At 46.2% G+C, this 27,671-nt stretch overlaps 1 protein-coding gene across 1 annotated transcript in view; it reads left to right on the forward strand.

Annotated features, from left to right (window-relative positions):
• SLC6A15 (solute carrier family 6 member 15) overlaps positions 1-27,671 on the forward strand; it is an 82,694-nt gene that overhangs the window by 36,024 nt on the left and 18,999 nt on the right. The window contains exons 4-8 of the mRNA XM_077265460.1: positions 2,232-2,358; positions 3,873-4,054; positions 5,197-5,307; positions 26,022-26,263; positions 26,352-26,544. Of these exons, the coding sequence (XP_077121575.1) occupies positions 2,232-2,358; positions 3,873-4,054; positions 5,197-5,307; positions 26,022-26,263; positions 26,352-26,544 (855 nt within the window). The remainder of the gene's footprint in view (positions 1-2,231; positions 2,359-3,872; positions 4,055-5,196; positions 5,308-26,021; positions 26,264-26,351; positions 26,545-27,671) is intronic.

A 27,671-nucleotide genomic window follows, 5' to 3' on the forward strand; every position in this document is an offset into this window, starting at 1 on the left:
CCAATAATATTTAAAAAAAAAAATAAATAGGCTTTCTATGGCCCACTGAATGAGAGGGAGAGAGGTGGCACACCCAGGAGTCAAGACTGGCACACAAGCTGAAAGGGCAATATTACTCTCCCACTGTTTTTTTAGGTTTTTTTTTTTTTTCAGGGAGACTTTAGAAACCAAATAATATTAAAAAAAAAAAAAAAAAAAAAAAAAATAGGCTTGCTATAGCCCACTGAATGAGAGATAGCACACACAGCAGTGGCACACAAGCCCTGACTGAGGCCAATATTTTTCTCCCACTGATTGATGTAGTGTTTTTGTGTTGAGGTAGATTTTAGAACACAAATCACGGAAAAAATAAATAGGCTTTCTATGGCCCACTCAGTGAGAGATGGCACACACAGGGATGGCACTGTAGCAGAAATGCCAATCTTAATCTCCCACAAAAAAAAAACAAAAAAAAAAAAAAAACTGTCCTACAATTACTATCTCCCTGCAGTAATGTAAGCCAGGTATGGCAGGCAGCAATAGGAGTGGACTGATGCACAAATTAAATAAAAAGTGTGGACAAACAGAAAAGATAGCTGTGCAGAAAGGAAGGAACAAGAGGATATGTGCTTTGAAAAAAGCAGTTGGTTTCCACAGTGGCGTACACACAGCAATACAGCTATCACGGAGCCTTCTAGGGCAGCCCAATGAGCTACAGCGCTGAGGGGAAAAAAAAAAAAAAATAGCTTCCACAGTCCCTGCACACCGAAGGTGGTGTTGGACAGTGGAAATCGCTGCAGCACAAGCGGTTTGGTGGTTAGTGGACCCTGCCTAACGCTCTCCCTGCTTCTGATGAAGCGGCAGCAACCTGTCCCTAAGCTCAGATCAGCAGCAGTAAGATGGCGGTCGGCGGGAACGCCCCTTTATAGCCCCTGTGACGCCGCAGACAGCAAGCCAATCACTGCAATGCCCTTCTCTAAGATGGTGGGGACCAGGATCTATGTCATCACGCTGCCCACACTCTGCGTTCACCTTCATTGGCTGAGAAATGGCGCTTTTCGCGTCATTGAAACGCGACTTTGGCGCGAAAGTCGCGTACCGCATGGCCGACAAGCACAGGGGTCGGATCGGGTTTCATGAGACGCCGACTTAGCCAAAAGTCGGCGACTTTTGAAAATGATCGACCCGTTTCGCTCAACCCTAATTGTATGCCCTAATAATGAATTATGGGTTAATGGAGGGTTCATTGTTCAGAATCCTGATCTTTTGTCCGGAGGGCAGAGTGGATGTAAAGCGCATCGCTAGTCCGGGAGGATACTTGGGATCAGCTTGTTATCAATGGCTAATAGTCAGTAGATAAGTATTCGGAAGAGAAAACATTTTCTCCACTATTTATATTCTATCCCCCTATAGACTTAGGCTAGGGTGACAGGACCGTATTTTCCCTCATCCGTGAGAATCGGGCCGATGCTAATCACACCATGATTTCGAGTGTGAGCAGAGTGTGATCTGATTCTCTCGGACGAGGAGAAGATAGAATAGAGAAGATGGAGAAAGTTTATTTCCCGTCACTGTGTGAACATTGGACTGCACTCAGATGTCATCCACATGCAGGAGATATTTTCCACAGACTTATTGACTTGCATGACCGAGTTCGATCCAATATGGAATGCAAATTTTTCATCGGGTGGACTTGTATCGAGGAAAAAATCAGACATGTGTATGGTCCCATAGACTAAGATTGGTCAGAGTGCGATGTTTTGTCGGAGCGCACTCGGACCAAAAATACAATCATCTGCACGAGCCCTTAGTTAACTGATGATGAGAAAATTTATATCTTTATCAATTTAATTTGAGAAGATTAACACAAAGAAATGCGCAGGGAAAGTTATTTCAGTTGATTACATAAGCTGGTCACATAGTAGTAAAATAGGTTTAGATTAAATGGAAAGTTCCTGTAGTGAAAGTGGAACAATGATTAAAACTGCTTTATTTTCCGGTGTAGAAGGATTTATGAAACAATTCATCATCAGCACATTATCTGGAGGACGATATGGCATGTGACCCCTCACGCTCTGTGGTAGCATACCACCTACACTGTAGTACGATATGTATTGCATTGATCGTTTTTCAGTCCATGGGTCACATTGGAACATGGACGGCAATAAACTTATGATATGTTGTGGGCTGCAAACGTATTATTTCGACTACTAACCATAAATTTGGACTCATACACTTACTCTGTTTTACAGGTCTGCTTGTTCGTGGCTCTCTACTACAATGTCATTATTGGATGGAGTCTCTTTTATTTCTCACAGTCCTTCCAACATCCTCTGCCTTGGGACCAATGCCCTTTGGTGAAAAATGCTTCTTATACCTGTGAGATATTAACATATTATTATTTACTTGGATTAAAATTAGTGATGAGCGAATATACTCGTTACTCGAGATTTCCCAAGCACGCATGGGTGTCCTCCGAGTATTTGTTAGTGCTCGGAGATTTAGTTTTCATCGCCTCAGCTGAATGATTTACAGCTATTAGCCAGGCTGAGTACATGTGGGGGTTGCCTTGTTGCTAGGGAATCCTCACATGTAATGAAGCAGGCTAGTAACTGTAAATCATCCAGCTGCGGCGAAAAAAACTAAATCTCCGAGCACTAAAAATACTCGGAAGACACCCGAGCGAGCTCGGGAAATATCGAGTAACGAGTATATTCTCTCAGCACCAATCAAAATGCATCCCATGGTGTAGATATTAAGGGTATGTTCACATGGGTAGGCTGAGCAGTGGATATACTGGTCGGAAAACGATCTGAATGTTTCACTACCAACATAGCGGAAGAGCCTTCATGAAATATCCTTCATACGCTAAAGAAACAATCAACAGCAGTTTATGATGCAAATATTCATGCAAAGGGTGAAATCTGTGGTAAATCTCCAGCATTTATGTAGCAAAAGCCACGATTTGGAACAGAGTCTGTCGCTGTCCACCAAACCAATACTTTTTTATAGTTACTTTCTGGCAACCCTCCGGAAGGCAACCTACATATATGGGATTAAATTGTAGGTTAATGGCGTTATGAACCTGCCCGGTGCCCGCACTTTGAGCCCCGATGCCAGGAAGAAATGAACTTTATTCTTCTGTCAGGGATTGGATTTCAGTCACGGGGCATGTTCAGTCTGTCTGTGTATAGATAGCGGCAGCAGCCACACCCCACAAACTGACAGCAGCTCAGCATTAGTGCTGGCTGACAGTAATTGTGGGGGGCACGTTTACTGCTGTTGCTTTCTATACACAGACTGTACCCTTGCTGCCACCCCCGTGACTAAGCACTGAACGCTGTTGGGGGGGATAAAGTTCATATCTTCTCACAGCGGGGCTCTAAGTGCATGCGCCGGGCAGGTTCAGAACACCATTAACCTGCAGATTAACCCTGCTTCTGTAGGTTATTAGCAATTTTTCACATGACAGGTTCCTATTAAGGCACAGCATTCTAGTTGCCTATAGACACCAGACTTAGATATATTGATATCTTATGCAGTTTTTTTAAATCCTAAAGCAGATACCATAATATAATGTAGGGGATATATAATTGGTGCAACCTGGGCAGCTGTACAGGGGACCAAGAAGTAAAGGGGTCAACTACCAACTCCAAAGTAGCTGAAATTATGCATTATGGTGAGCTACTGGACTACAAAGGGTCCAGTTACTGTTCTTGCACAAGGGCCTTCTTCTCTCAGTATACGCCATTTTTATCACCTCTCTGAGTCCATTAATAAGGGGCTAATTATGCGCTAAGTGGGGTTTAAATAACTGCAAACACCTGCAAGCTTATGTGTTACACACCTAGAAGAATTCATACCATTCATACTACAGTTTTAATGTTTTACAGATATTGAACCTGAATGTGAAAAAAGTTCTGCAACTACTTACTATTGGTACAGAGAGGCTTTAAATATTTCCAACTCAATCACAGAAGGTGGAGGCCTCAACTGGAAGATGACTCTGTGCTTACTAGCGGCATGGATAATGGTGTGTCTCGCTATGATCAAAGGCATTCAGTCTTCAGGCAAAGTGAGTATATATGAGCAGGCCGGTGACATCCTCCATGTACTGACACCGGTTTATAGGTTCCTAAAAAGGGGCAGGGGGAAACCATGTTAGTTCCATATTATTGTAATTATATTGAGATTACCATATATTGTTACCAGAAAATGTGCAGCATGTAGCAAATCATGCAATATACAATTCTTATTTGCATAAAATATGCAAAGTATACAGAAAAATTATGGCCTGGTTCATTAGCACTTGCCAATCTTCATAAAAGGCGTGCAGGAATAATATGCACCAAAATCCTTCAGAGGAATATGCCACATGAATTTGGCACTACTTATGTTGTGTGCCTTTATGTGCCTCGCCTGAAATGCTGCTCTAGTTATGAACTAAAGTCGCATTTCTGGCTAAATACACTGCTCAAAAAAATAAAGGGAACACTTAAACAACAGAATATAACTCCAAGTAAATCAAACTTCTTGGTAACGCCAGTCAGTCATGGCTCCTACAGTGGCTGACAGCAGTCATTCTGATGAATGGTCATCCATGTAGTACATGGAAGGCTTGTGTCCACCAAAGCGGGAGCGCTTACACAGCAGATTTCCTAGTAGACTCCAAGAGGGCAGTTTAGAGCTGGGGTTCCCCTTTATGGACCCATGTAAAGTTAAACATGTCTTGAGAGCTGCAACCAGTGTGTACATTCAGCTCATTTCCATAGGATCTTTCACCATTCATCTTTAGCTTCCATAGACCATCATTTACCAGAGCAATAGCTCAATGAAATCCCTGGAATGACTGATACCACAGTATATCACTTGTCATAACTTTTCACTATACAAATAAGGAAGGAAAAACGCAGTACGACAAGAACCTGTATTATAAATGTTTTGAGCAGCGTTGAAGGACATCAGACCTGCAGGTATCATGGGGAACTGAGGTTAAAATGTTTTGCACAGGTGTGGGTCCTCAAAGTCAATTCCTCTGGTCCGCCTAATGTACCCATGAACATGACAACCATTCCCTGCCTACTCATGCCCAGGCAGGACAGCTGGCCTAGCTGCATGAACAACATCAAAACACACAACAATCTCAGTAAGAGAGACCATGAAAACTAGAATAGGACTGTGACATGGTCTAACATGTTCTGTATTTGTGTTCCCCAGGTCATGTATTTCAGTTCTCTTTTTCCATATGTGGTTCTAACGTGTTTCCTCGTGCGAGCTTTGCTCTTAAATGGCTCAGTTGATGGCATCCGACACATGTTTACTCCAAAGGTAAGAGTTTAAAGTCAGAATCACAAGTTCTTGACTTTTTTTTCCCCCTTTTTTATTTTCTGTTTGGTGTGCCAAAAGCAACCACATAAATGGATTTTTCACTGGGTATTGTTAAAGGGAACCTGTCACCAGGTTTTTCCCATATAAAGTAGGGCCAGCACATGTAAGCCCTCAGTTACGGCATACCAAAATACTGTCTATATGTCACCAATGCGCTTTGTATAACACAAAAATAGCTTTTATTGTACTCACTTATGGGGCAGTCTGGTCCAATGGGCATCACTGGTGTTGATCCAGTGCCTCCTCTCTTCTTGCGATCGCTATCTTGCTTCTGGCTTTGTGTGGATGATGCATCCTATGTCATCCACACAGTGTCCTCCATTGTGCTCCTTCCCAGTCATACTTCTGTCTGCCCTGCCGAAGGCAGAGCAAAGTACTACAGTGCGCATGCGCTGGTGCTCTTTATCCTTTCCCTGCGCATGCGCATTACAATACATTGCTCTGCCCTCGGCAGGGCAGACAGAAGTGTGACTGCACAGGAGTGTCATAGAGGACACTGTGTGGATGACGTAGGATGCTTCATGCACACGAATCAAGAAGAAGGACATAGATTGCAGGAAGACATGGAAGAGCCAGATCAAAACCAGTGATACCTATCGCACCGGACCACCCGTAGGTGAATAAAATAATTTGTCTTTTTTGTGTAATACAGAGCACATAGGGGACATACATACAGCATTCTAGAATGCTGTAACAGAAGGCTTACAGGTGCTCGCCTTACTTTATTTGGCGAAAACCTGGTGATAGGTTCTCTTTAAACTAATGATGTTGGCATCAATAAATCTAAGAAAGCAAGTACTGCTGATAAAACTGTTCTAACTATATAAGACTCTATTATCACCATGTTTGGGTTGTATATTCTGTATACACATTGTAAAAATCTACACATGCAACTGGAGCGCCCCCGCTGCCGCAGGGCCGAGGGGCACCCGGTACCGGGCCTCTGTGTCTCAGGTCTGGGGTTGTCACGGTGGCTAGGCCCGGTCCATGGCCCTGCTGAGGGGCGTCCAGTGAAAGTTGAGAATGTGAGGATGTTGTGATGTGGTGTCGGTCGCGGTGAATAACGAGGACACCAGGTTGCAGTCTCTTTACCTCTTTACTGAAGGCTTCAGGATCCTCAGTCCGGAATACGGTTAACCGGGCTACCTGAGTCCGGCCGGTCCGATGGCACCTCCAGAGTTCCCTTTGCAGGTGGAAATCTGTGCCTACCTTCTAGCGCTTGTGTGTTGTAGTCCTTCCATGCTGTGCTTACGGGATAGTCCTCACAACTGTTGTGTCTGTTTCTGAAGTTCCCTCACAACTCGATTATGATGTTCTTCTTCGTCCCCCCAGATGATATGGCTAGGACGCACCCATATGACGGGTAGGCTCGGAGGTCTTCCGGGACCCTAGAGTCGCCCCTCTCCAAATGTTGCCCCCTGTGTCTGCTTAGGTGATTTTGGGTGAGACAGCCCGCCTAGAACTGACTGTCCTGCCGTAGGTTTGAAGTAAGGCCTGGAGCTCAATACTTCCTCGGCATTTGCGGCCACCGGCTACGCGCCTCAGTAGGATGTTGCCTCGTCTTACAGCACGACTCCTACTGGTGTTTCTCCTTGTTGCGTTGATCTCGTTTCTCACTCAGCACAATAAACCTCGCTTCTTGTCCTTTCTTGGGGTACCACCGCGATGAAGTGCAGGCGCGGTCCCGTAATGTTCTTTCTGTTCGCTAGGCCTCTGTCAGGATCCCACCCCTGACAGGGACCCCCCTGAATCTTCCCCTTCAACACCCTCTGCCACAGGATATTGCCTGGTTCCAACCCAGTCAGCTTCTGACTAACTTCCTATCTAACCCCCAGTTTTACCAGATTGTGAGGAGTAGCCTAATACATAGCACCCTTAGCTCCCCCTGGAGGCCAGACTGTGAAGTGTATTGGTGTCTGTGATACCTGGTCAGGTGAACTCCTTCAGTGCCATCAGACGTACCATAGCCCCCTTAGTGGCGGAGCATAATTACTGCAACGACCAGGACTCTGGGGCGCTGCACTCCCCCTGGTTAAATCCAGTACTCCTGGACTGGGAAGAAAACAACAATACATGTCAGCAAAAAGGCATACAATTTTTGAAATGCAATAACAAGTAAATTTGAACAGAGCTTCCCTTTATGGGAGGTGAGGACACTTGAACGTTACAAACATGGTTAAATATTTTAAATAACATACTATAAATAACTTCTCTTACCCAACCGGGTATTCTACTTAGTGCAATTTCTGAACAATAATTTAACATTGCCTTTAAGGACGTATACGCTGAATCCACTAAAGACCTTCTTATAAAACACTATAAGGCTAATCAACTTTTCTTCATTTTCCACCTTTACATCTGCAGGACCGCCTGTCTATCTGCCCCAGGCCTACTGCCTCTCGCTCTGTTGCAGGACCGCCCCATTCCTCATCCGGGCCTACTGCCTTTCTGCTACTATACACAGTATAGAACTTATCAACCTTCTCTCAGATTAGGATCGCTGAGCCATCTCTGTACTGCTCCTAGGAGGACTCACCGACTAACCCCGTACGGGTTCACTTCCTGTCCTCATTCTCTAACACATTATTAAACATTTCTTACAATTAACTAGCTAACTACATATAACTTCTACATGTAAGCATTATTCGACTTTAAGTGCTATTGGTGAACGCCCCCTTTAAGAGGGGACCAAGTCTCTTGGAGGTAGTGCAACTTCTCAAGCTGCAAGTTCGTATGCAGCAAGGACTCCGGTGCTGTTTCCAAGAACAGTTTCTTCGCAAAGAGTCCTTTTCTTTGTAAAACCAGTAGAGGGCACCTTTAAGAAGGTGCAAACTATTTACAATAAGTTTGTAATCATGCAGTGTTCATGATCCAGCAGTTCTTTTCAACAATGATGAACGAGAAACAAAAGCAAAAAGGCAAAAATAGGGATCCCGGGTAAACTAAAGGATCCCTTTAAGAGTTAACCCTAGTTGGGTTGTAGCAGCAGAACAAAAAAATAAACAATCAACTATATACATTTCCGTGGTATCGAGGTTTATCCCTCTAAGTCTGGGGGTGGCTTCCGTGGGTACTGCCCACCACCGGCTACCACATAGAGTGCATCCGCACCCTTAATGGGGGTCTGTGTACTCACGGTTCTCCTCGGGGTGATGGTCCGCAGGCATTTGGCACACAAGGAGATTGGAGCAATGACCGCCGGTCCCGGGGAATCACAGGAAGGTGGCACAGTCACTTCTGGCTTGTACTTGCGCACGTGCAAAGCATACCACCCTTTGTCCCCCCAGTGGCTTGTGTACCAAACGCGGTCCCCCGGGTAAAGATCCCAGCCCAGGTGTCCCTCGATGAGGTGCACCTCCACGTCCCGCCTGTTCCCGAATACCTCCAAAGCAAGACGGGGCTCTTTGATGAAGCCCCAACCTCCCTGCAGCCGGAAGGTGCTGATGACTCCATGGCGCTGCGGGCCCCAGTCCTCCTCAGCCGCCCGCCTAACCTGGATTTTGGCCTGGAGGTCCTTTTCCCGCTCGGCCCATCGGCGGAGTTCCTTCTTACGGGCCCACTCTTCCTCCTGTCGGCGTAGCTGCTGGCGATATTCCCGTTGGTGGATAACCTCGATGCTCTCCCCCTCGGGCTGAGCCTCTCCAGGGAACCCGATCAAGTTGGTTGTTGCGCGGGTCCACTTGAAGGTCATCCACTCACCCTGGAGGTTCACGGGCTGTGCAGCGGGCCGTAAGGGGGCATCGGCGGTCTTTAGCATCTCCCACGGCCGCTCGCATTCAAGGCGGCTACACACCCGTCCGGGTGGTCTGGGTGGAGGGGAGTCTATGTCCACAAGCAGGGGCTCTTCGGCCGCCCGGGCCGGGTTAATGGCGCCAGCTGCCTCCGCGGTATCCCCGGCGTCAGCCCTCTTCTCCTCAGATTGCGGTACCAGCGCTTGGGGGTGGCGCGGCTCCTCACTGGTGGCGGTTTTTCGCCGACACAGGCGCCGAAGCTGACGGCATAGCTCCTCCACTTCCGCCCCGAGAATTTCCCAGTCCTCGCAGCCTGGTGAGAGTTTGCTCAGCTCCCATTGGCTGGGACTGGTGCGGGCCTTCTCCCCCTCTTCTGGGCGACCTTCGCTCGTCATCTTGCCAATCTGGCTCTGCCCCGCGTCGTCCATGGCTTCCGGCCTTCCCCCATCCGGAGGGCAGTTCCCCTTCCCGCCGCCATCCCAGACTAGTAGGCAGACCTCCCTCGTTGAAGGGCATATCTCCCAAGCATAGTAGTACTTGTGGGGGGCTGGCTCAACTTTTGCGCCATTCTTCCAAGCTACTCTCACGACGACACGCCCCGCTCTTCCAGCACGCCACATGGTGCCGCAATGGCGGCGGTTTTGTCGGGAACTTTTGGCGGCAAGTGGCAATGCACAGTCTTTGCAATAAGTCACAGTCCAAGTACAATAAATCACAGTTCCAAGGCACAAATGACCTGATTCTTCAGGCTTAAGTAGATCCTGTTCGTGACGCCAAGTTGGAGCGCCCCCGCTGCCACAGGGCCGAGGGGCACCCGGTACCGGGCCTCTGTGTCTCAGGTCTGGGGTTGTCACGGTGGCTAGGCCCGGTCCGTGGCCCTGCTGAGGGGCGTCCAGTGAAAGTTGAGAATGTGAGGATGTTGTGATGTGGTGTAGGTCGCGGTGAATAACGAGGACACCAGGTTGCAGTCTCTTTACCTCTTTACTGAAGGCTTCAGGATCCTCAGTCCGGAATACGGTTAACCGGGCTACCTGAGTCCAGCTGGTCCGATGGCACCTCCAGAGTTCCCTTTGCAGGTGGAAATCTGTGCCTACCTTCTAGCGCTTGTGTGTTGTAGTCCTTCCATGCTGTGCTTACGGTATAGTCCTCACAACTGTTGTGTCTGTTTCTGAAGTTCCCTCACAACTCGATTATGATGTTCTTCTTCGTCCCCCCAGATGATATGGCTAGGACGTACCCGTATGACGGGTAGGATCGGAGGTCTTCCGGGACCCTAGAGTCGCCCCTCTCCAAATGTTGCCCCCTGTGTCTGCTTAGGTGATTTTGGGTGAGACAGCCCGCCTAGAACTGACTGTCCTGCCGTAGGTTTGAAGTAAGGCCTGGAGCTCAATACTTCCTCGGCGTTTCCGGCCACCGGCTACGCGCCTCAGTAGGATGTTGCCTCGTTTTACAGCACGACTCCTACTGGTGTTTCTCCTTGTTGCGTTGATCTCGTTTCTCACTCAGCACAATAAACCTTGCTTCTTGTCCTTTCTTGGGGTACCGCCGCGATGAAGTGCAGGCGCGGTCCCGTAACGTTCTTTCTGTTCGCTAGGCCTCTGTCACGATCCCACCCCTGACAGGGACCCCCCTGAATCTTCCCCTGCAACACCCTCTGCCACAGGATGTTGCCTGGTTCCAACCCAGTCAGCTTCTGACTAACTTCCTATCTAACCCCCAGTTTTACCAGAATGTGAGGAGTGGCCTAATACATAGCACCCTTAGCTCCCCCTGGAGGCCAGACTGTGAAGTGTATTGGTGTCTGTGATACCTGGTCAGGTGAACTCCTTCAGTGCCATCAGACGTACCATAGCCCCCTTAGCGGCGGAGCATCAGTACTGCAACGACCAGGACTCTGGGGCGCTGCACAACTATACCGCATATAGTTGCATATGTGTGCCAAAGACTTCCATTGTAAAAAATAAAACATATATATATATAATTCAAAATGGGTTCTAGGAAGCATTTCCTACACAGCACCATACAGATAGATATCTTTTAGCAGAAACAGCAACTTGACACCTAACCCGAAATGAACAACGGTTTGTTCAGCAGTTTTCTTTGAAATGGTATACTTAACCCCTTTTGAATCTCTAAGTTTCTCCCAGTAAAAAATAAAAAATACTCACCTCTGATGCCAGCACTGTTACAACAGTGTCGGCACATGCTGTCTTGGGGATCGCGTGACATTATGTCATGCGATCACTGTGGCCAATCAGCGCTGACTCTGCTCTGCTCTCCCCTTCTTCAAAATCAAGACATCCAGAGGAAGTGAAAGAGCAGCCGCAGTGCTCACTTCCTCGGAATGTGTCTGTGTCTTTAGGAGAAGAGAGTGAAGCCAGCAATAATTGGTCACAGTGATAGCATGACATAACAGTGTCATGCAATCCCCTGGAGAGCAAGTGCCGACACTGTTGGAATGGTTATCATTGTACTGGGGGAAAAACAGTGATTCAGAAGTAATTGCCTGAGTAATGGACAACCCCCCTTAATGTTGTGCATATTAGGTTAAGAAATGCTGTATTTTTATTTTTTTTTCATTAGGGGATGCAATCGTATTATAAAGGGTAGTTGGCAATAATATACAATGCAGTGAAAAAAAAGTTGTGTGTATGTGTAAGAGTACCTGTGTATGTCACTCTTTTGCCATACATCCAGTACATAAAGGTGAATGATTACATCTTGGTTATACTGCTGAGATTGTGCTAGAATCCATGCTAAACATCCACAAAAGATATGATATGAACAGATCTTTAGACCTAATTTGACTTTTTTTTTCATGTTTTGATAGAACAGATTTGGCTAAATGCATATATGCCCTAATACTATATGGGACAAATGGTGATCTACATATTAATTTGTCAGGGAGTGTACGAAATATATCACACAGCGGAGGGTATAAGAGGGAAGCATGCACGGGTTGTATCCCTGCCTCTGTGCTAGCGGCTATAAGCATCGGGCACAGCTTTAGAGATTTTTGGTGAAATGGATGCACTTTGTGATGTGGATAAACTGCAAATCTTGAATTGTTTAATATTTTTTTTGCTATATGCATCTTTTGATTAACCTTTATCTAAAGAACATACCCACAAGTGTTTTAACCAAAATAGTGGCTGAGAAAGTATAATGACGCTACTTGTTTATTAGGATGTTTTCAGTTTATTTATTTCCTTGTCTGGAGACATAAAGTGTTATCGGAAGAATTGCTCTGAATGAATCATACAGTGGCGTATCCAGGGGGGGGAAGCCGGGGCATGTGCCCCGGGCGTAGCCGACAGGGGGGGCGCCAGCGGGCTGCCTGATGATGCGGCGGTCCAAAGAGGCTCCTCGTCCTGTACTGAGCAGTCACATGGTACCGCTCATTAGAGTAATGAATATGCGGCTCCACCCCTATGGGGGTGGAGCCGCATATGCATTACTGTATTGAGCGGTAATGGTGACCACTCAGTACAGGAAGAAACTGCCAGCGCCGGGGAAGCAGGGACTGCACAGCCGTAAACACGAGACAAGTGGCTGTGCGTAAAGGATTGATGACCTTCATTAATAAAACAAAACAGAGATTGTGATTACTACACACATAATACAAGATTCATAACACAATTCCAGCTCTTTTAGTATAAGGTTGTGCTGGGGTAAGGTTCTCAACACGTCACGTGTGGATTCTACACTTCATAATTTAACATTTAAACAACATCCCTTTAAGCATACATTGGCTTTGTGTACCATGATATAGTTTTTCAACTGAGTTCAAAAACATGCTAATCTGCTGTCTTCTCCTGGAAAGCACAAAAAAGTATACTGCTTGTCAATGGCAGACATATGCAGTACAGTTCCATATGTTTAATGGGGTTGTCACTAGTGAGGAGCACAAGTACTTGTTACTAGAGTTTGACTAGGGTGCTCAGGTATGCAGCTAGTATTGCGGGTGCTCGAGTGAGATGTTCAAGTTCATTCCTAGACAGCCACAAAAAATGTATGTTTTGTGTCTAACAGCCATGAAACATGCAGCCATGGAGACTCGAACATGTCACTCGGGCACCCTAGGCAAACTAGAGTAGCGAGCACTTGCGCTCATCACTAGTTGTCACATGATTGTTCTTCAGGAGCACACCGCTCCCCTGCCTTCCCTTACTACCTGGGGGTCAGTATGCTCCAGAAAATTGACAATTCAGCTGCATCGTTCCAATTATCAAATCTCAGAACTGTGCACGCTCCTCTGCTGCTTACCGCTGGTAAGAGCAGGCCGTATCCAACAGTGCCTGCATTCTCTAAAGCAAGCGTGCATGCCTAGCCTAGGAAACTGGCCTTCTCTGATAGACTGCAGAGGTGGCCAGTATCTTAGGCAGCAAGCAGTTATGTAAGAATTTAAATCCATTTGTTCTTGAGAATGGAGAGGATTTTTATTGCGTGGTAAATTGCAATGTTAAACATTTAACAAAATGAGAATGACCCTTACCTTCAGATGAACATTGGCGTGCTTACACCAGTCGCCAGCCCAAATTGACATTAATGTCTACATACTCTCAACAGTCCAAACTATAGCTGGCACTCGCATCTTCTTAAAAGAATTGCTTTATGGATCCGGTAGAAAAGGCACAAAAAATGGTTGAACACAACAGCACAAAATAAATATCTGCTGCACTCCCAGGCAGGGCGGTATTAGCGGCAGGCAGACTAGGCAGCTGCCTTGGGCCCCTGCTCCCCCTGGGGCACCCTCCAGTGGCATGCCGCTAATAGCGGCACACCAAGCGGCCGCTATGGGGCCCGTGAGTCAGAGCGGGGAATGAGGAGGAGAGGTGATTATTGTGTGTTTTTTTAAATATATCAGTGAGTGAGTACTGGACTTTGGGGCTGTATTATATTTTATGAGGATGACTATATTATATTCTATGGGGGCTGTACTTTATTCTATGAGGGGGCTACATCATACTCTGAGGGGTCTACATGACATTCTATGGGGACTGCATTATAGTCTATGGGGAGCTGTATTCTATTCTATGAGGGGGCTGCATCATACTCTATGAGGGGTCTACATTATATTCCATGGGGAGATCTGCATTATATTCTATGAAGGGGCTGCATCATACTCTGAGGGGTCTACATTATACTATATGAGGGGGATACAATATATTCTATGGGGGGCTGCAATATACCCTATAAGGGGGGCTGCATTATATTCTATGGAGGGGGCTGCATTCCACTACATGAAGGGGGCTGCATCATACTCTGAGGGGGCTGTATTATACTCTATGATGAGACTACATTATATTCTTTAGGGGCTGCATTATACTAAATTAAAGGGGCTGCATTATATTCTATTGGGAGCTGCATTATACCCTATGAGGGGGCTACATTATATTCTACGAGTGGGGCTGCATTACATTCTATGGGGGCTGCATTATATTCTATGATGGGCTGCATTACACCCTATGAGGGGGCTACATTATATTATTTGGGGGGCTGCATCATACATGGTGAGGGGGCTACATTATATTCTATGGGGCGCTACATTATACTCTATGGGGTGGCTGCATTAAGCTCTATGGGGTGGCTGCATTAAGCTCTATGGAGTGGCTGCATTATACTCTAGCCGACTGTGGGCAATGCATTATACTATACGTACTACATGGGACCAGCGTTATACTGTATCGGGGACTATGGGGAATACATTATACTATATGAAGAACTATGGGGTGCATTATACTATGGGTAGTGAATTGTACTACATGGAGGACTATGAGGAGTGTATTATACTATATGGAGGATTGAGGAGTGTTTTATACTATATGGAGGATTGAAGAGTGTATTTTAATTTATGGAGGACTTTGAGAAGTGTATTATACTATATGGAGGACTATGGGGAGTGTATTCTATATGGGGACTATGGGGAGTGTATTATACTATATGGAGGACTATGGGGAGGGTATTATGCTATATGGAGGACTATAAGGAGTGCGTTATACTATATGAAGGACTAAGGGGAGTGTATTATACTATATGGAAGACTATGGGGCACATTATATTATATGTAGGATTATGGGGTGTGCATTATACAATATGGAGGACTATGGTGCACATTATACTATGTGGAGGACTATGGGGTGTGAAACACCCACCAGGGCTGTGGAGTACTCGGTACCGGGTCTGGTACTTAAAAGGATGTGTCACGGTGGCGGCCACCCGGTCCGTGGCCCTGGGCGCCCATGTTAAAGGGACCGTCTTTAAAGGGGTTAGTTGAATATTAAAAATTTGTGACGCCACCTGTGGTATTCGGTCAGTGGGGACCAACACTGCTTTAAGGGGTCCTCTGGGGTGATGTTATAGCAGCTAAGATGGTATAACTTCCCACAGGTGAAGCAGGTCCCCAGGACTCCTGGTGCATAGGTGAAGATGGTGGATGGTGTAATAAAGAACAGAGGACACAGATTTGCAGTCTCTTTACCTGGTTTACTGTAGGTTTCAGGCAACCACAGTCCAGGGCACCAGAACACAGGTACATGCACGGTCCGGCTGGCTTGGAAGCGAATCTGGAATCCCCTTTTCCAGGTGGAGATGAAAGCCTTCCTACTAGCGCTTTGGTGTAGTCCCTTACTGCCTGTGGCTACAGTCAGGGTTCTCACTGTTCTTTCTGCCCTCCTTAAATGTAGGACACTAACCCGTATGACAGGTGGCTCAAGCCTTTTTACAGGGTCTCTATCACGATCCAAGCTCTATGCGCCACTGTGTCTCCTGGGTGTTATGGCGGACAGGTGATGTGAAGTCCAGCTGTGCTGCCGGTTTGTGCTGTAAGTCTTGAAGTCCCTCTAAACCTCGGTCTTCCGGCTACCGGAATCTGCGATCTGCAGGGAGGTAGCCCAATTGTAGCTGTCATCCCCAGCTGTCACTCGCCTGTGCTTCTTCCTCCTTTCAGTCTCTTTACAAGTTGCTCTGCTCTCTTTTTCCTTCCCAGGAGCTGCAGAATCACTCGTCTGCATGGCCCCAGCTTTCCTCACTCTCCTCTCACCAACTGACTAACTCTCCCCAACTGCCTAGCAACTGCCTGGCAACTGACTCCTCCTCCCGACCAGAGAGAGCAGCTCCCCTGAAGTCGGGTGTAGAGCACCCCCTTCTGGCCTGGAGTCAGAACGGTGTTGTACTGTATGTGCTGAATACCTGTTAAAGGGATCCTTCCTCGCTTCCAAGCATGACGTCACTCTCCTTGTGAGGAAAGCAATGCCACTGTAACAACCAGGACCCTGGGGTGCTACAGGTGTATTATACTAAACAAGCAAAATGCTGCCTATTCATCGAGTGACTGGCTTGTTTATGCCGGAACAAAATCATTATTCTCAGCAGCACATCACCCGGTGAAAACTACAGATGTGCTGCTGATAACATGATACTGTATGGGGACAGATTGATCTATTAGTCATCCTTCTGTCCCCATCATTCTTCCTCAGGCAGTGGAAAGAGGCTGGGAAACAAATGTAACACCCCAGGTTCCTGGTTGTTACATCACTCTTTCCTCATGGGGAGAGTGATGTCATGCTTGGAAACGAGGAAGGATCCCTTTAGCAGGTATTCACAAACATGCAACATGTTCTTACTCCAGGCCAGAAGGGGGAGCTCTGATCCAGCTTGTGGGTGGCTCCCCTATATGTATTCTGACTGGAGGGGGAAGAGAGACTAGTCTGTCACAGAGGAATGAGGAGAGAGGAAGAGACGGAGAGTCAGGAAGACAGAGGGGCTGCGCAGCCACGTGTGGTGCTGCAGCTCCTGGAAAGGAAAGAAAGCATGGAACAGTTTGTAGAGAGTGTGAAGGAGGAAGGAGCAAAGGAGAGTTGAGAGATCGAGAGAGAAGCTGTGACTGGGCTTCCTCCACGCTGAAGCGCAGATACCAGTAGCTGGAAGACCGAGGTTGTGGGGGTAACTCTATGCCCCACGGCAGAAACCAGCGGACGGCTGGACTTCAAGTCACCTGTCCACTGTTAACACCCAATGACACAGTAGCAGATAGAGCCCGGGTCATGATAGAGATTCTGTAAAAAGGCTTGAGTTACCTGTCGTACGGATAGTGTCCTACCAACAAGGGGGCAGAGAGAACGTGAGAACCTTGTGTGAGGCCTAAGGCAGCAAGTGACTACAACATTGCGCTAAAAGGAAGGCTTCCAACCCCACCTGGTTAGGGGGATTCTCAATTCACTTCCAAGCCGGCCGGACCACACCAGTACCTGTGATCTGGTACCCTGGACTGTGGCTGCCTGAATTCTACAGTAAAGAGGTAAAGAGACTGCAACTTGTGTCCTCCGTTTCTTTCTATACCATCTACCATCTGTCCCTACTACACCTGGAGCCCTGGGGACCCAGCTTCACCTGTGGGAAGCCATACCATCCCTGCTGCCATAACATCACCCCAGTGGACCCCTTTAAGCAGTGTCGGTTATCCCTGACTGAATACCACAGGTGGCGTCCCGAACTTTTATTATTTCACCAACCCCTTTAAAGACCGTCCCTTTTACTTGGGCTCCCAGGGCCACGGACTGGGTCGCCACCACCGTGACACATCCCTTTAAGTACCGGACATGGTACCGAGTACCCCACGGCCCTGGCGGGTGTTCCACAAGCGTCAAACGACTTCAATATTGTTGATCACACTAGTTTAATGGCCTGACTCAGAGCATTTAAATACAACCAAAATGCTTCTATGTGATGTGTAATATGTTGGCATTTGGGGCCCTATTTTAAACGTTTGCCCAGGGCCCCACTTTGCCTAAAACCAGCCCTACTCCCAGGCAACATGTTTCAAACCTATATGGTCCATAGTTTTGTGCTGTTGTGTTCAACCATTTTTGGTGCCTTTTCTACTACTGGATCAGTAAAGCAATTTTTTGATTAGATGTCAGTGCTATCATTTGGACTGTTGCTATTACTGGAATGTTTTGCTGTGCCGAACATGTGAACTGATGGCTCCTTTCTTACAATGTCCACAAATTGCCTGACATTAACACAAACACTGTCAAGATTAGCATTTGTTGCAATTTTATCCAAACATATATTAGGTCCATGTGGAAAATCACTCCTGTGCATTTGCACACTGACTAACATGGACAGCATACTGCCCAAAATATGTTCATCTGAATATAGCCAAAGTCATAAGCTCAGCAGCATCATCCAAAAGTGGTTGGAAAAGTTTGTTTAGAAAGTGAATAATTATTTGTAGTCACTCATTGCCCCCACTGCCTAAATTAAATAATCCCCTTGTGTTTCTCAGATGATCTAATAGTGTATTTCAAAATAAGTAAAACCACAGATCGACCCTTCTCTTATATATCACGGTTTCTCCTGGTTCCTTTAGTATTAAGCCCTTAAAATTTCCTGCGTACTTTACAATATATTCTCTTTTATATTATTTTCTAGGATTTTTCATTGAAACAATTGATGTGCGCTAAAATCTATAAACATAAAATATCGTAATGAATAAATCTTAAATAATACATATAAATTGTAAATAATAAATAATATAGTTAAGAATTCTAATTTTTATGTTTGTAGAAAATGTCTGATGCATTGCAGATTGTAGCTATACGTTGGACCTACCAGGAACTCTTTTACATTTTGCTGGTGGTGTTAGTGATAGTGACCTGTTATGGCTGGACCTGGTGGTTAGGAGCACCGGGAATAACCTGATAGTCAAAACTGCAAAATAGAGCGAGCTCTGGGAAGTGGGAGCTCTGCTGACCGCAGCCCTAATCTATTATCACACACACTAGAATTAGCCGTGGATCGTACCTGACTCTGCCTAGACGACTCTTCACAGCCTGAGAGGTAACTTCCCCTAAAGAGAAATATAGCCTCACCTTGCCTCAGAGAAATTTTCCAAAGGAAAAGAGCAGCCCCCCACATATATTGACTGTGAGTTAAGAGGAAGGCACAAACATAGGAATGAGACAGGTTTCAGCAAAGGAGGCCCGACTTACTAAATAGACAGAAGATAGATAAAGGGATCTTTGCGGTCAGCACAAAAAACTACAAAAAGCCACGCAGAGTGAGCAAGAAACCCCCGCGCCGACTCACGGCGCGGTAGGTGCCACTCTGCAACCCAGAGCTTCCAGCTAGCGAGACAATATCATGATAGCCAGCTGGACAAAACTTAGCAGGTACTCAGAAATATATTCAGCACACAAATGAACCACAAATGAACTTAACAGGGACTTAGCTTCTGCTGAAGTAGACAGGTCATCAGGAGATCCAAGTGAGATCTGAACCAGTACAGATACATTGACAACTGGCATCAGGTAACGATCTGAGCAGAGTTAAATAGAGGAACCAGCCCAGTCTTAAACGATGCAGCTGAGGAAGCCACCTCCAGACCAGCAGCTCCACTTTCAGCCACCAGAGGGAACCCACGGACAGAACTCACAGAAATACCATTCCTGACCACAGGAGGGAGTTCCAGAACAGAGTTCACAACAGTACCCCCCTCTTGAGGAGGGGTCACCGAACCCTCACCAGAACCCCCCGGCCGATTAGGACGAGCCAAATGAAAGGCACGAACCAAATCGGCAGCATGGACATTGGAGGCAAGAACCCAGGAATTATCTTCCTGACCATAACCCTTCCATTTGACCAGATACTGAAGTTTCCGTCTCGAGACAGAGAATCTAAAATCTTCTCCACCACATACTCCAATTCTCCCTCGACCAACACCGGAGCAGGAGGGTCAACGGAAGGAACCATAGGCGCCACATATCTCTGCAACAACGACCTATGGAACACATTATGGATGGCAAAAGAATCTGGAAGGTCCAAACGAAATAACACAGGATTGAGGATTTCAGAAATCTTATAAGGCCCAATAAAACGAGGCTTAAACTTAGGAGAAGAAACCTTCATAGGAACATAACGAGATGACAGCCAAACCAGATCCCAACACGAAGTCGAGGACCAACATGGGGACGGCGGTTAGCGAAACGTTGAGCCTTCTCCTGTGACAATGTCAAATTGTCCACTACATGAGTCCAAATTTGCTGCAACCTGTCCACCACAGAATCCACACCAGGACAGTCCGAAGGCTCAACCTGCCCTGAAGAAAAACAAGGATGAAAACCAGAATTACAATAAAAAGGTGAAACCAAAGTAGCCGAACTGGCCCGATTATTAAGGGCGAACTCAGGCAATGGCAAGAAGGTCACCCAATCATCCTGATCAGCAGAAACAAAGCATCTCAGATAGGTCTCCAAAGTCTGATTGGTTCGCTCAGTTTGGCCATTTGTCTGAGGATGGAAAGCAGAAGAAAAAGACAAATCAATGCCCATCGTAGCACAAAAGGACCGCCAAAACCTGGAAACAAACTGGGAACCTCTGTCCGACACGATGTTCTCCGGAATGCCATGCAAACGAACCACATGCTGGAAAAACAACGGAACCAAATCAGAGGATGAAGGCAACTTAGGCAAGGGTACCAAATGGACCATCTTAGAGAAGCGATCACAAACCACCCAGATGACTGACATCCTTTGAGAGACAGGGAGATCTGAAATAAAATCCATGGAAACATGTGTCCAGGGCCTCTTCAGGACCGGCAAGGGCAAAAGTAACCCACTGGCACAAGAACAGCAGGGCTTCGCCCGAGCACAAGTCCCACAGGACTGCACAAAAGCACGCACATCCCGGGACAAGGAAGGCCACCAAAAGGACCTAGCCACCAAATCTCTGGTACCAAAAATTCCAGGATGACCAGCCAACACCGAACAATGAACCTCCGAGATAACCCTACTAGTCCATCTATCAGGGACAAACAGTCTCTCTGCAGGACAGCGGTCAGGTCTATCCGCCTGAAACTCCTGCAGAACCCACCGCAAATCAGGGGAGATGGCAGACAAAATCACCCCCTCTTTGAGAATACCAGCCGGCTCAGAAACTCCCAGAGAATCAGGCACAAAACTCCTTGAAAGGGCATCAGCCTTCACATTCTTAGAACCCGGAAGGTATGAAACCACGAAATCGAAACGGGAGAAAAACAGTTACCATCGAGCCTGTCTAGGGTTCAACCGCTTGGCAGACTCGAGAGAAGTCAAATTCTTGTGATCCGTCAAGACCACCACGCGATGCTTGGCACCCTCAAGCCAATGTCGCCACTCCTCGAATGCCCACTTCATGGCCAACAACTCCCGATTGCCAACATCATAATTACGCTCAGCAGGCGAAAACTTTCTAGAAAAGAAAGCACATGGCTTCATCACAGAGCCATCAGAACTTCTCTGAGACAAAACAGCCCCTGCTCCATTCTCAGAAGCATCAACCTCGACTTGAAAAGGGAGCGAAACATCTGGCTGACACAACACAGGAGCCGAAGAAAAACGACGTTTTAGCTCCTGAAATGCCTCAATGGCCGCAGAGGACCAATTCACCACATCCGCACCTTTCTTGGTCAAATCAGTCAGTGGTTTGACAACACTAGAAAAATTAGCGATAAAGCGACGGTAAAAATTCGCAAAGCCCAGGAATTTCTGAAGGCTCTTTACAGATGTAGGCTGAGTCCAATCATAAATGGCCTGGACTTTAACTGGATCCATCTCGATAGTAGAAGGGGAAAAAATGAAGCCCAAAAAGGAAACCTTCTGAACTCCGAAGAGACACTTAGACCCCTTCACAAACAAGGAATTAGCATGAAGGACTTGGAACACCATTCTGACCTGCTTCACATGAGACTCCCAATCATCCGAAAAGACCAAAATATCATCCAAATATACTATCATGAATCTATCCAGATACTTTCGGAAGATGACATGCATAAAGGACTGGAATACAGATGGCGCATTAGAAAGCCCGAATGGCATCACCAGATACTCAAAATGGCCCTCGGGCATATTAAATGCGGTTTTCCATTCATCGCCCCGCTTAATACGCACAAGATTATACGCTCCTCGAAGATCTATCTTGGTAAACCAACTAGCCCCCTTAATCCGAGCAAACAAATCAGACAATAGAGGCAGAGGGTACTGAAATTTGACCGTGATTTTATTAAGAAGGCGGTAATCTATACAAGGTCTCAGAGAACCATCCTTCTTGGCCACAAAAAAGAACCCTGCTCCCAACGGTGATGACGACGGGCGAATATGCCCTTTCTCCAAGGACTCCTTTATATAGCTCCGCATAGCAGCGTGTTCTGGCACAGATAAATTGAAAAGTCGGCCTTTAGGAAACTTACTACCAGGAATCAAATTAATAGCACAATCACAATCCCTATGAGGACTCAGGGCGCTGGGCTTGGGCTCATCAAACACATCCCGGTAATCGGACAAAAACTCAGGTACTTCAGAAGGAGTGGAAGAAGAGATTGACAATGCTGGAACATCACCATGGGCCCCTTGACAACCCCAACTGGACACAGACATAGATTTCCAGTCCAATACTGGATTATGGACCTGTAGCCATGGCAAACCCAACACGACCACATCATGCAAATTATGCAACACCAAAAAGCGAATATCTTCGCGATGTGCAGGAGCCATGCACATGGTCAACTGGGTCCAGTACTGAGGCTTATTCTTGGCCAAAGGCGTAGCATCAATTCCCCTTAATGGAATAGGATGCTGCAAAGGCTCCAAGAAAAAACCACAGCGCCTGGCATACTCTAAGTCCATCAAATTCAGGGCTGCGCCTGAATCCACAAATGCCATAACAGAGTAGGATGACAAAGAGCAAATCAAAGTAACGGACAAAAGAAATTTAGGCTGTATTGTACCAATGGTGACAGACCTAGCGGACCGCTTAGTGCGCTTAGGACAATCAGAGATAGCATGAGTGGAGTCATCACAGTAAAAACACAGCCCATTCTGACGTCTGTGCTCTTGCCGTTCAGTTCTGGTCAAAGTCCTATCACATTGCATAGGTTCAGGCCTCTGCTCAGAGGACACCGCCATATGGTGCACAACTTTCCGCTCCCGCAAACGCCGATCGATCTGAATAGCCAAGGACATTGATTCATTCAGACCAGCAGGCGTGGGGAACCCCACCATAACATCCTTAAGGCCCTCAGAAAGACCCTTTCTGAAAATCGCTGCCAGAGCACACTCATTCCATTGAGTAAGCACAGACCACTTTCTAAACTTCTGACAATACATTTCAGCATCATCCTGACCCTGACATAGAGCCAGCACGATTTTCTCTGCCTGATCCACAGAATTTGGTTCGTCAGAGCAATCCAAGCGCCAGAAAAAACGCATCTACATTAAGCAATGCAGGATCTCCTGGCGCAAGGGAGAATGCCCAGTCTTGAGGGTCACCACGTAACAAGGAAATAATGATTTTTACTTGCTGACTAGGGTCACCAGAGGAGCGAGGTTTCAGGGCAAGAAACAGTTTACAATTATTCTTGAAATTCAGAAACTTTGATCTATCCCCAGAAAACAAATCAGGAATTGGGATTCTAGGCTCTAACATAGGATTCTGAACTATATAATCCTGAATGCCTTGTACCCTTGCAGTGAGATTATCCACACAAGAGGACAGACCTTGAATGTCCATATCTACACCTGAGTCCTGAACCACCCAGAGGTTTAGGGGAAGAAAAAAAAAAAAGACTAAACACACTGCAGAGAAAAAAAAAAATGGTCTCAGAACTTCTCTTATCCCTCTATTGAGATGCATTAACACTTTCTGGCCAGTTGTACTGTTATGGCTGGACCTGGTGGTTATGCAGCGTCCCCACTTCCGCAGGGCCGAGGGGTACCCGGTACTGGGCCTCTGAGTCTCTACTCTGGGGTTGTCACGGTGGCTAGGCCCCGGTCCGTGACCCTGCCGAAGGGCGCACAGTATCTGATAGATGTGGATGGTGGTGGTGGTGCGGTGCAGTAAATAACGAGGACACCAGGTTGCAGTCTCTTTACCTCTTTACTGAAGATCTCTGGGTCCTCAGTCCGGAATACGGTTCACCAGGCTGTGCAAGTCCGGCCGGTCCAATGGCACCTCCAGAGTTCTCTTTGCAGGTGGAAATCTGTGCCTTCCTGCTAGCGCTATGTGTTGTGGTCCTCCCCTGCTGTGCTTAAGGGATAGTACCCCACAACTGTTGTGTCTGTTTCTGATGTTCCCTCACAACTCGTTCGGATGATGTTCTTCTCCTCCGTCCCTCCCTGATGTTCTGGTTAGGACGGCACCCGTATGACGAGTAGGCTCGGAGCTCTTCCGGGACCCTAGAGTCGCCCCTCTCCTAGTGCGCCCCCCATGTCCGCCTGAGACTGACTGTCCTGCCGTTGGTTTGAAGTATTGCTTGGAGCTAGAGATATAAATACTTCCTCGGCGTTCCGGCCGCCGGTTGTGCGCCTCAGTAGGATGTTGCCTCGGTCTTACAGCACGACTCCTACTGGTATTTCTCCTCTTGCTTTGATCTCGTTTCTCACTCAGCACAATATATCTCGCTTCTAATCCTTTCTTAGGGCACCGCCGCTATGCTGAGCAGGCACGGTCCCGTGACGTTCTTTCTTGTAGCCAGGCCTCTGTCAGGGTCCCAAACCTGACAGGGACCCTACCGAATCTTCCCCCACAACACCCTCTGCCACCAGGTGTTGTCTGGTCCAACCCAGTCAGCTTTCTCTCCTAACTTCCTGCCTGACCCCCAGTTTACCCACAGTGGTGAGGAGTGGCCTAATAAATAGCACCCTTAGCTCCCCCTGGAGGCCCGACTGTGAGATGTATTGGTGTATGTGATACCTGGTCAGATGAACTCCTTCACTGCCATCAGACGTACCATAGCCCCCCTTAGCAGCGGAGCCACAGTACTGCAACGACCAGGACTCTGGGGCGCTGCAGTTAGGAGTACCGGGAATGACCTGATAGTCAAAACTGTAAAATAGAGCGAGCTCTGGGAAGTGGGAGCTCTGCTGACCGCAGCCCTAATCTATTATCACACACATTAGAATTAGCCGTGGATCGTACCTGACTCTGCCTAGACGACTCTTCACAGCCTGAGAGGTAACTTCCCCTAAAGAGAAATATAGCCTCACCTTGCCTCAGAGAAATTTCCCAAAGGAAAAGAGCAGCCCCCCACATATATTGACTGTGAGTTAAGAGGAAGGCACAAACATAGGAATGAGACAGGTTTCAGCAAAGGAGGCCCGACTTACTAAATAGACAGAAGATAGATAAAGGGATCTTTGCGGTCAGCACAAAAAACTACAAAAAGCCACGCAGAGTGAGCAAGAAACCCCCCGCGCCGACTCACGGCGTGGTAGGTGCCACTCTGCAACCCAGAGCTTCCAGCTAGCGAGACAATATCATGATAGCCAGCTGGACAAAACTTAGCAGGTACTCAGAAATATATTCAGCACACAAATGAACCACAAATGAACTTAACAGGGACTTAGCTTCTGCTGAAGTAGACAGGTCATCAGGAGATCCAAGTGAGATCTGAACCAGTACAGATACATTGACAACTGGCATCAGGTAACGATCTGAGCAGAGTTAAATAGAGGAACCAGCCCAGTCTTAAACGATGCAGCTGAGGAAGCCACCTCCACACCAGCAGCTCCACTTTCAGCCACCAGAGGGAACCCACGGACAGAACTCACAGAAATACCATTCCTGACCACAGGAGGGAGTTCCAGAACAGAGTTCACGGCAGTGACCATTATTGAAACCTGCACATAGTGCCATCTAGTGTCTTGTGGCATAATTACTTCCCCCATAAAATGAAATATAAATGATGAATATGTAACATGATTTAATGTACTTTAGTTACTTTAAATATATTGTCCTATCACTTTTCTTATCATAGCCCATTTGTCAAAGCTAAATAAAAAGTCAAAAAATAAATGTTAAAAAAAAAAGAAGGAAAATGTAACGGATAAATAACTCAAGGGCACAGTTACTGCAATCATTTCTTAGTAATGTGTCTTCTCATTTCAGCTTGAGATAATGCTGGAGCCCAAGGTCTGGAGAGAAGCAGCGACACAAGTGTTCTTTGCTCTGGGATTGGGATTTGGAGGAGTTATTGCTTTTTCAAGCTACAACAAGCGGGACAACAATTGCCACTTTGACGCCGTCTTGGTCTCATTAATCAACTTCTTCACATCAGTTTTGGCCACTTTGGTTGTGTTCGCGGTGTTAGGATTCAAAGCCAACATTATGAATGAAGGCTGCATCTCTGAGTAAGGTTTTGGCATTTTTTCATATATTAGTCAAAAAATGTAACATCAGCATGTGAACTATTCTGCTTTGGTACCTTTATTGTTGTAGGAACGCAGGGAAGATTGTTAGACTTTTACAGGCCGGCAATCTGAGTCACAGTGTTATTCCGCACCATGTGAATTTCTCCAGCATTACAGCACAGGATTATCAGTTGGTGTACGATATTATTAAAAAGGTGAAAGAAGAAGAATTTGAGGGGCTTGGGTTGGCAGCTTGCCAGATCGAAGATGAACTTGACAAGGTAAACATTTACCCCATCATGTTTTAATATTAATGTTGCTGGACCTGTTTTTTTGTTTCCTAGGCTTAAAAAAGTGCCTTAAAAAGATTCCCATGTACAATATTTTGAGGAGCATTTCTTTGCAGACCTCACCATTGTATTCTGACACTCTCTCCTTTTCCCTATTAAACTGAAAGGAGCTGCAGCACAATGATGATCAACTTCTCTACAAGCGTGATAGCACACATACATTTATCATTCCCCCTCCCTCCCATGGTACTTGCACTCTTACATACTGCTTCATTCAATGCTGATGCTGCTAAGATCACAGGACAAGCCAGCAAATCCTTCAACAGACTTTCAAATAAGTTGTAACATATTGTTTGGGTAAGATTTAGAGTTGAGCGAATATGTTCGGAAACTGTCGCCGAATCTGAATTTGCTATATTTGTGCCATATTGGTACCCTATTCATGCCAATTTTATGATTGATTATCGATGCTGAACATATTTGTTCATTTCTACTCCCATTGACTCCAATGACATTCGGCTGTGTTCCACGAAAATTGCAAAAACAATATTCGCCGCCGATCAGAATTTTGAAAAATTTGCTCAACTCTAGTAAGATTTTCAGTTTTTTCACACACAATGCAATGTTTTTACATACTTCAATTATACAACATAAGTTTAAATAATCACTATTCTTTTTATGGCAGGCCAATTTTTGGCATTTTGTGCCTTAATTGGTACAACATAAAAAAAGAGAAAATAAAGGCAATTTGGAAATAATTTAACACAAAATCTCAAAATGGTCCATACAAAATTATGGCACTGTTCCATTATTGTGGATAAACAACTTTGTTTCTAGCATATGATGCTTGTTCAAACTCACCTGTGGCAAGTAACAGGTGTGGACGATATAAAAATCACACTTGAAACAAGGTAAAAAGGGGAGAAGTTGACTGAAACTTTGCATTGTGTGTCTGTGTGTGCCACACTAAGCATGGAGAACAGAAAGCAGAGAAAAGAACTGTCTGAGGACTTGAGAACCAAAATTGTTGAAAAATATCAACAATCTCAAGGTTACAAGTCCATCTCCAGAGATCTTCATGTTCCTTTGTCCATATTGTGTAGCATAATCAAGAAGTT

Source organism: Ranitomeya variabilis, chromosome 5 (genome assembly GCF_051348905.1).
Source record: "Ranitomeya variabilis isolate aRanVar5 chromosome 5, aRanVar5.hap1, whole genome shotgun sequence".
In the NCBI taxonomy this organism is placed as follows: Eukaryota; Metazoa; Chordata; class Amphibia; order Anura; family Dendrobatidae; genus Ranitomeya; species Ranitomeya variabilis.